The sequence below is a fragment of the Neophocaena asiaeorientalis genome, unplaced genomic scaffold, assembly GCF_003031525.2.
Source record: "Neophocaena asiaeorientalis asiaeorientalis breed wild unplaced genomic scaffold, Neophocaena_asiaeorientalis_V1.1 scaffold177, whole genome shotgun sequence".
Classification (NCBI taxonomy): Eukaryota; Metazoa; Chordata; class Mammalia; order Artiodactyla; family Phocoenidae; genus Neophocaena; species Neophocaena asiaeorientalis.
The window spans coordinates 23,360,650-23,369,737 of record NW_020172779.1 but is presented as its reverse complement, the minus strand read 5'-3'; the positions used below and the strand labels follow the sequence as shown (position 1 = coordinate 23,369,737).

Below are 9,088 nucleotides of genomic sequence, written 5' to 3'. Positions count from 1 at the left end.
AGCGCGAGCGGCGCCCGCCCCTCCCCCGCCCGGCGCTGCTCTGTGGGCCGGCGTTCGGCGGGGGAGCCGCGCCGCAGGAGTGTCAGGTGAGGGGGCGCCCGACCCAAGGTCAGCGGGCGTGGGGGCGGGATCAGGGGCCATCCCGGCTCTGTCCCCGGCGATCACCGAGAAGGGCGTGCGACCTGGCGGGGACCACACCCTGCCGTGAACCGGCCCGGGACAGGCCGCGCCGGAGCAGATGCAAGGGGCGCCTTGGGAGATCAAGGCACCCGACTCGGGCCTCGCACTGCGCTGGAGAGCGTCACAGGGCTTCTTCCATTACCCCTCCAACCTCCCCTCCCCGCACAGATGGGCTCCCTGGAGACAGTGACAGCCTTCTCCAAATCCAGTATGTGACGCCCCGCCCCCTGCCCAGCCAGATTAGGGAGTTCTCCGCTGAGTAAAAGGATTTCTGGCCTGGCCTCCCCTGCTCTTCCTGCTTGAATCCTCAATGCTGCCCAGGCCAGCCCTTCCACACGAAATCAGCATCTAGTGGGTGTCCGTGTGGGCAGCAGTCCCCTGAGTCTTGAGGAGGAGATCAAGAACCTTCTCTGTTTGAGAGGCCTTGCCACTGGAAGGTAGGTGGGCGCCCTGGGCCAAATCTTTTGCTCAGGGAATGGATCCTGGGGGCTCAGAGTATGCCCCCTAGTTCTCGGGGTTCTTCACACACCTTCTGAGACATCTGGGAACTGCCTCTGCCTGGGCCAAAGCGATTCCATTAAAACTTCTGCTGTGGCCTCTCCCGTCGCGGAGCACAGGCTCCGGACGCGCAGGCTCAGCGGCCACGGCCCACGGGCCCAGCCGCTCCGCGGCACGCGGGATCCTCCCAGACCAGGGTACGAACCCGCACCCCTCGCATCGGCAGGCGGACTCCCATCCACCGCGCCACCAGGGAAGCCCTGCTGTGCCTGCTTCTCTTCAGTGATCTTAAATAATCATGTGAGTTACAATTTAGAGCAAGATTTAAACAAACACCAAGGCCACTTGGTGTCTTTCCACATGACTCACTCTCCTAATAGGGAGACCAGGTGAACAGGCAGGTGTTCAGAGCAGGGACCATTAGAGGTGGGGCTGGAGGCTAGCTGATAGCACACCCTCAGCCCTACCATCCATGGCTTCATACTGGCTGGCTTCTCAGCCCAGGTCCCCACCTTTACAACTGGACTCATTGTGCCTTGAACTAGACCCAGGCCTTCTCCTCTCTCTAGGATCACAGCTGCATGTGTATAAACCCCAAAACACTACACACTCCTTCAGAGCCCAGGAGATCAGTGTTCCCAGAGCCTACTTGGGAAACTACACTAAAACCCAGTTAGTGGCCCAAGGCCCCTCTTTCACACCCCAGCCATTCCAGGGCCCCACCTACCTCCAAAGACGGATGCACCTTTCTCGGAGCCAGCATGGAGAACACAGTCCCACAGCTTCTGAACTGGCTTTCCTATTTGTCTCATCCCCCAATTGTCTAACAATTTCCCTGAGGAAAAGCTCTTATTCTACCTAAGCTGTTCTACCAACCCCCACCCCCAGGAGGCAGGGCCAGAGGCTGGACAAAACTGTGCCTGTGGCTGGCTGGTGGCTCCCCCGAGACCAGTTGTGCTCATGTCCTCCATCAGTTCACAACAGGTGAATCCCAGGGTTGGGGTCATAGCATGAGTTCTAGAGACAAAAATGCCTAGAGTAAACCCTGGGTCAAGGTTAGGTGAGGGCAGGGACAGACACTAGCAGCGTGGAGCCTTGGGCAGAGATGGGATGGGGAGAGAAGTGGGTTGGGGTGGTGTAGGCTCTCCTTCTGTGGCCTGTGTGGCAAGACGGAGGACATGAGAAATTCTAAACCGAAACCTGATGCCCCAGATCTTTATGCTTTTTTATAAAGGAAGGCAGTTTTATCAGTTTCTTGAACTAATTTCAAACTTCAAAAATCAGACACGGTGTGTACCTCCATCCGTGCTTTTCACTGGCTCTCAAATGTTAGGGACAGGCCTGACAACCTGTGTTTCAGGAGGCGCATCCCATCGGGGCCAGACTGTAGGGAGGCTGCTGCGAAGGCTGCAACTTCGTGGCCTGCGGCCGGTCCCGCAAGAGATGGCCCCAGGGGCGCCCGCACTGCTGCTGCTGTCGCTGCTGTCACTGCCGGGTCCCCTGCCTCGCGCTGCCGGCTGCCCTGCGGCCTGCCGCTGCTACAGCGCCACGGTGGAGTGCGGCGCCCTGCGGCTGCGCCTGGTCCCGTCTGGAATCCCGCCTGGGACGCAGGTGGGCACCGAGTGGGGCTGCGGGCCAGGGGTGCCCGCGACACGCAGGGATGGTGTGTGAGCCTCCCGGTGGGTGAATGGGGCGCCCTACGGAAAAGAGAGACCCCCTCAGCGGGGTAAACGCCCTCCCTCCCTCCTTCTGGCACAGACGCTGTTCCTGCAGGACAACAGCATCGCGCGCCTGGAGCCGGGCACCCTGGCACCCCTCGCCTCCCTGCGTCGACTCTACCTGCACAACAACAGCCTGCGCGCCCTGGAGCCAGGCGCCTTCCGTGCGCAGTCGCGCCTACTGGAGCTGGCGCTCACCGGCAACCAGCTGCGCGGCTTGCGCGTTGGCGCTTTTGCCGGCCTGGCCCAACTGCGCGTGCTCTACCTAGCTGGCAACCAGCTGGTACAGCTGCTGGATTTCACCTTCCTACACTTGCAGGTGAGGGGGGGAGGAGTGGGCAAGACGGGCAAGAGGTCCTCCTGCACTGCCACCTGCCTTACCGGGCTGGAGTAGCGAAGGGGAGAAAAGGCAGCCCAGTCTAGCCTGGTAAGAAGGGGACATGTACCTCAGGGCCCCTTTCCCTGATGACCTACTGTCCCTGCTTCAGCGACTGCAGGAGCTGCACCTGCAGGAAAACAGCATCGAGCTGCTGGAGGACCAGGCCCTGGCCGGGCTCTCCTCGCTGGCACTGCTGGACCTCAGCAGGAACCAGCTGGGCACCATCAGCCAGGAGGCCCTACAGCCCCTGGCCAGCCTGCAGGTCCTGCGCCTCACAGGTACCTCTTTCTGGGGGCAAGGGACTCTCATGCAAAGGTAGCTTCCTTGACCACAGTGGTGGCGGTACGTAGCCGGCCCAGCTGTGGAGGGGGCTCCAGTGGCAGTGCTCTGGGGGGTCCCACCACCACCCACAGCCATGACAGAAGACTGCTAGGAGTAGGGGTGCTGGCCGGGTTACTGTTGCCTAAGGAAGACAGAAAAAGTATGAGTCCCTGAACAAACTGGACATAGCTGAGCGGCTCACACACTTTAGGGCCAGACAGGAAAAAACTGGGAAGATAAGACCAGGACTGGGGACATTTCCTGGAGACAGCACCCGAAGACAAGACTGGCAGGATGTGCAAGGTTTTAGTGCAGATGGGATATCTATGTGCACACAGAGGTTCCCCCCAGATAGCAAGACTTGTCACAGGGAGAGACATCAGAGGAGCGGGGGCTTTCTCAGAGATGGGTGAAGTAAACTGGACGTGCATCACAGAAAGGAGACGGGGGTGGGGGGGGGGGGGTTGGCTGCCCACACTTCAGGAGACTGGGGTCAGAGAAGGGGTGGCAGGGGTCCCCAGCTGTGGGAGGTGAGAAAGGGGCTCCTGCTCTGGCCAACAACCTCAACCACACACGCTGTGCTCGGGCCGCCCCTGAGCTACCTGTCCGCTGCTGCTCTGCCCACAGAGAACCCGTGGCGCTGTGACTGTGCCTTGCACTGGCTGGGAACCTGGATCAAGGAAGAGGGCCAGCGACTGCTCAGCTCCAGGGACAAGAAAATCACGTGTGCAGAGCCCCCCCGCCTGGCACTTCAGAGTCTCCTGGAAGTATCTGGCAGTAGCCTCATCTGCATCCCACCCTCTGTGCATGTGGAGCCGCTGGAGGTGACAGCCAACCTGGGTGAGGACCTGCGGATTGCCTGCCAGGCTTCCGGCTACCCGCAGCCCCTGGTGACCTGGAGAAAGGTGGCGCAGCCTCGCGAGGGGCCGCCGCAGGCCCAGGCCCAACCTGGAGGCGGGGTGCCGGGCCCAGGTGGGCCCGGGGCATCCGACACGGGCAGCGGCATGCTCTTCCTCACCAACATCACCCTGGCCCACGCTGGCAAATACGAGTGCGAGGCCTCCAACGCCGGCGGCGCCGCCCGCCTGCCCTTCCAGCTTCTGGTCAACCTGTCCCAGCAGCTGCTGCTGGCGCCTGCGCCGCCCCGGGCCGCTGACCCAGTCAGCCACGAGCCCCTGCCCGAGGTGGGCGGCATGGCCTTTCGCGCCCTGGGCCTGGCCTCGCAGACGGCCATCGCGACGGCCATCGCGCTCCTAGCGCTCACGGCGCTGCTGCTGGCGACCATGATCTGCCGCAGGCGGCGCAGGCGCAAAAAGGCACCGGGGCCTCCCGGGGAGGGCGCGCTCTTCGTCAACGATTATTCGGACGGGCCCTGCACCTTCGCGCAGCTCGAGGAGCTCCGCGACGAGCGGGGCCACGAGATGTTCGTCATCGACCGCTCCAAGCCGCTCTTCGCCGAGGGCCCGGCGGAGGCGGCCGAGGGCGCAGCGCCCGGAGTCGCGCAGGGCCTCCCGCTGCAGCCGCCTGCCGCCTACGAGATCCGTTGCTGAGGGGCGGGCGGGGCGGACGCGCGCTGATGACGCGGGCCCCGCAGATTGGCCGGCTCGGCTCGCCCTGCGCATGCTCCAGCGCCATCAGTAAATGGTGGAAGCTGCGCCGTGTCGCGAGCCGTGTATGGGGTCCCTGGGCGTCGGGCGGGGCGGAAGCACCTGCGGACCCCTGCAGATGGAAGTTCTGGGGCGCGAACGGCGGGTAGCCAGGGTAGGCTTCCAACGCCCCACTGAGACCCTCCAGAAAAGACCCCTGCCCAAATAACCAGACCTCCAGCTCTGCAGGTCCGCCTCGGGCCCCGCCGCCCCAGGAAAAGCCTGAACCTCTGCCAGGAGGGGCGACGGACTGTGGAGATGTCTAGAGAAAAGATGGGGCTGCAGACCGTTAAGACATGTCACCCGGTGGCCAGGCTGGGGGTGAGAGCAGAGCAAGAGACAACTCACTCTGACCAGTTAGGACAGAAAAAATAGCCACAGATTTAAGTTCTAAGCACACTGCACGTTTGTACCTTAAAGACACCCTCTGGCCCCCAAACCCGGCCGACAGGCAGTCTCCTGTGTGCCAGGGAAAGGAGAACGTTAAGAGGCCCCAGAGTGCCTGGGAGCCCAACCCTCCTTGAAGCAGGCCCCTGTCCAAACTTCCACCCCAGAGCAGTCTGCTCTTGGGGAGGGCCCAAAGGAAAACATCCTCTCTCAGCTCATAGATCCCAGGAACATTCCAAGGAGAGAACCAGGACACCGGAGGGCAGCTAAGTGCAGCCAAACCAAGCAGGGCCATGTAGGCCTGGAATCCAGCCCTCAGGCCCACAGATGGTCAGTGAGTCAGGGGAGCAAGTGCAGGACAAACTGCACAGGGTGCTGCAAAAAGCATGGGCATACTCAAGGTGCGCCCAGGAGCAAAAAAATCAGAGACCAGTGCCTTCGTGTCAGGCCTCCAGCAAGGTCCCAAAGGCTCTGACTACCCAAGGGGCAAGAGGCCTCCAGCAGCCCTGGACCCCAGGACATCCTAACTCTCACCCAGAGCCTGGAGATCACAGGCTAAAGTAGTCTGCAGCCAGGCGCCCATAGATGTCTGTGGTCCAGAGCACGTGGGCACGGCCTGAGGCCAGTAGCAACTGGTGCAACTCAGCCTCCACGCGGGCAAACTTCTCCTCATTGATGGAGGCTTCCAGCAGGACAGAGGCAGGCGGTGGCCAGGGCAGGCCCTCATAGCAGTCCACGGGGAAAGGGTGCACCACCGTGCGCAGCTCGGCCTGTGCCACCGAGTCCCTCAGGAGCTCCTTGAGGCCTGCCATAGACAGCGGGTTGCCGTAGAGGCCGAGGTAGCGGAGGCTGGCACAACGAGTCAGCACAGGAAGTGTGGCCAGCAGTTGGGTATCGGCAAGCTGGCACTCGGTCAGCTCGAGGTGCAGCAGCGTGGCTGCTGCTGCCTGCAGCAGACCCTGGAAGGGCTCCAGCTGGCTGCCGGACAGGTCATTGCCACTCAGGTCCAGCTTCTTGAGGTGGACAGCATGGGGGCTCCGTGCCAGGAAACGCAAGTCCTCAGGCAGCAAGGCGCAGAAGGCCAGCTCCAGGCTCTCCAGGGGGCTCTGCAGGGTGCTGCGGAGGACACAAGGGATCACAAACAGGCTGGGCCAGGGGAAGGCTTCCTGGAGGGGAGGGGAGGGGAGGGGAAGGGAAGGGCAGGGCAGGGCAGGGCAACAGCAGGGCCTGCTCACCTGAGCAGCTGGTCCAGCCGCCCCGAGAGAAGAGAGGAGCCCATGCTGAGCTCCCGCAAACAGGTGAAGCGGCCCATCTGGGCCAGGAAGTAACGGAAGTTGTCCTCGCCGTCCACAGAGGGCTGCCGAGAGTCCCCGTGCACATAGTGTAACCGCAGGCTGGCCAGGTGCTGGAAGCGGGCCACGTGTGGGATGATGACAGACAGGCCTCGCAGGCCCAAGTTGTTGAAGCGCAGGTCCACGCGGCGCAGGCAGCCCGCATCCAGAAGCTGCAGCAGGGCCACGGTATTGCGCATGGGCAGGTCCTCAGCCCGCAGGTCCCGGCAGCAGAGCCGCAGTGGACTGCCCGCGCTGCTACGGAGTGCCTCCCGCAAGAACGCGTAAGAGGCCCGGTTCACCCGCAGGTCCACACGCACCTCCACAGGAACGGGGGCCAGGCCGGGCTCTGCAGTCCTGCCCTGCTGCTGTGCGATGCACGTGCGGGCCACAGCTGCCGTGCAGTCCCACATGCTCATGGTGCCCGGGTCCTGCTCCACGCCGTCATCCAGGAGGCCCGTCATGTCCAGCACCCGCAGCGCGTGCTTCCTGGGAGCACGGGTGGGCTGAGGCAGGAGACAAGGGAACACAGCCCACACCCACTCCCAGCCACCTTAGGACAGGAGCAACATGCCTGTTCCTGCATTGTGCTCTTGCACTAGCCTGGAACCTCTTAGGGGACCCTCTCTGCACCCCCCAGGCCCGAGGGCCCCTCCAGTGAGCCCATACCTGCAGAGGGGCTGTGTGCCAGCCGCAGTCTCCGGGGTGTGGAGCCGGGCAGTCAGCCCCAGGATCACGGCTTGCATGCTCTCTGTGCTAGGCCGCTCCTGCAGCAGGGCCCGGCTGCAGTGGGCACACTCCTGCAGCAGCTGCTGGAAGCTAAGCAGTGGAAAGGGCCACGTGTGCACCAGCTCACGCAGCACAACGGTCTTCTTGTCCATGAAGGCCACTTTGAAGAGCAAGGGGAAGAGCTCTCGTGGCAGCAGGGGCAAGGCCTGGCAGGCAGCTGACTGGCACTGGAGCACCTGCCGTGTGCTCAGGAACACAAGGGTGTGCATGGTGCTGGGCCGGGCAGGAGGCCACCTGCAGGGAAGGGCCCTTCAGTGGGGAGGACAGACCCCAGGCCTCCACCCCCTCCACGCGCTGGTAGCGGGAAAGCTCAGCATGGTGCTCGGCACAGAGTGTAGAACCATGGCACTAAAGAGCAAGTGCTAGGTGCTTTGCCTTAGGCTAAGGGTAGTGAAAAGAAGAACGAGGCCACCCCCAGTCCCCGCCCTCCAGCACGGGGGCCTCCCTAGGGAGACAAAGCCATCGAGCAGCACATAAACAGCATGGCACCAGAGATGACCACCTTGCCTGCGTGTGCTTTTGATGGCTGTTACTCTGCAGGGCCCACCATCTATATTCCAGGCCTCCCAAATCACAATGCCACTTATCAGAGATCTGCTCTTCTGCCCTTCCTTAAAAGTAGGCAAAAACAAAGGCCCCTATCCCCCAAGCACTAGAGAGATGGGATACTACCAGGGGGCTGGAAGCTGCATCACAGGACCCTCTCCCAGCCTCCTCAGAAGCCTCGGGAGGCCGCCCTTGGATTCTGTGCAGCACAGCAAAGAAGAATTGGAAGTACAGATACTGTTTAATAAACAGCAGGGCAGGTAGAAAAGACCAGAACCCAGACAACTCTGAGTCCAAGGGGCCTGAGTAACCCAAGCCCTCAACACGAGCCCCGGTTCTAACTACTGTCTTCCAGGAGCATTATCAGGTACGGAGACCCCTGGAGATTTACAGAAAGAATGCCTCACCCATCAAGATCCTCGCTACCTGCGTAAACTTCTCTCTCTTCCCTGGAGAACCATGTTAAGAGACCAAGTCTCAAACCCATGGGATTCAGAGGCCCCAAATTAGGAGCCTTTGCTCAGATGGGTAGAGGCAGCTGCCAAAGGGACGTCCAAACTGACAAGGAGCACAAAGGACGTGCCCAAGAGCACAGGGTACCTGGGTGTCAGCTCTGCTGCTGACTTACTGTGCGCCCGCCTGGCACCTCATCCTCAAAACTGCTTCTGGGTCATCTCCCTGAAAACAGGTTAGACAACTAAGACCTAGGTCTTGCCCGAAAGAGGTCACAGCCTGGGTGATGAGCTCGGGAAGGGTGGCAGCCTGGCTCCAGAGCCCCTGCTCTTGCGGACCTCACACACAAGTCCTTAGGACACTGGTTCCTGAGAAGCCCGGGACGTCAACCCTCGGCCTCGCTCTGCCTGTGGACAAATCTCGCGAGGACGATTCATACCTCGCTGTGACAGGACAGACCAACCAAGCACCTGTCACGAGAAGAAACGAAAGCAGCCAGTGTGGTCACCGTGGGAGGAGCCTCTGTGTAGTGGCCGCCGTCCCCCCCACCGGCCCGCGGCTCCGCCGTTTCCCTGAAGATGCCCCCGCCCGGCTCCTCCAAGCCTCGAGCCGCGGGAGGCTCTAAATCCGACGCCCTCCTCCTTCCGGGCGGGGTCTGCCCTCGAAGCCTGCGCGTCGCCTCCTGGGACCCGAGGCCGCTCAGCCCGGCACCGTGCTCCGGGTCCTCCCCTCCCCGCAGCCACACCGCCTGGGCTCCCACCCCCGCCTCCCGGGCGGCGCCGTCCCGAGCGCCCGCACCGGCCTCGTGCGGCCAGGCAGAGACGGGGACACAGGCCGCCA

General features: G+C 62.5%; 2 protein-coding genes across 7 annotated transcripts; one reads left to right on the top strand and one right to left on the bottom strand.

The window, feature by feature from the left end:
- Positions 1–6: 6 nt before the first annotated feature.
- Positions 7–4,750, top strand: LRRC24 (leucine rich repeat containing 24). 2 transcript variants are annotated; one of them, XM_024741107.1, is made up of 6 exons: positions 7–617; positions 905–1,662; positions 2,039–2,289; positions 2,437–2,715; positions 2,885–3,053; positions 3,724–4,750. In XM_024741107.1, exons 3-6 carry the CDS (start codon positions 2,122–2,124, stop codon positions 4,644–4,646), a joined length of 1,539 nt encoding a protein of 512 aa, XP_024596875.1. In that variant the 5' UTR covers positions 7–617; positions 905–1,662; positions 2,039–2,121; the 3' UTR covers positions 4,647–4,750. The 2 variants fall into 2 exon arrangements, with proteins under 2 accessions (XP_024596875.1, XP_024596874.1); XM_024741106.1 differs by having other exon boundaries at positions 905–2,289.
- Positions 4,751–5,099: 349 nt separating this feature from the next.
- On the bottom strand, positions 5,100–9,066 carry LRRC14 (leucine rich repeat containing 14). 5 transcript variants are annotated; one of them, XM_024741129.1, is made up of 4 exons: positions 8,396–9,066; positions 7,130–7,483; positions 6,365–6,949; positions 5,100–6,245 (listed from the first exon to the last, which is right to left on the bottom strand). In XM_024741129.1, exons 2-4 carry the CDS (start codon positions 7,456–7,458, stop codon positions 5,678–5,680), a joined length of 1,482 nt encoding a protein of 493 aa, XP_024596897.1. In that variant the 5' UTR covers positions 7,459–7,483; positions 8,396–9,066; the 3' UTR covers positions 5,100–5,677. The 5 variants fall into 5 exon arrangements, with proteins under 5 accessions (XP_024596897.1, XP_024596896.1, XP_024596899.1 ...); XM_024741128.1 differs by having other exon boundaries at positions 7,130–8,473; positions 8,587–9,066; XM_024741131.1 differs by having other exon boundaries at positions 8,587–9,066.
- Between the last annotated feature and the right edge of the window lie 22 nt (positions 9,067–9,088).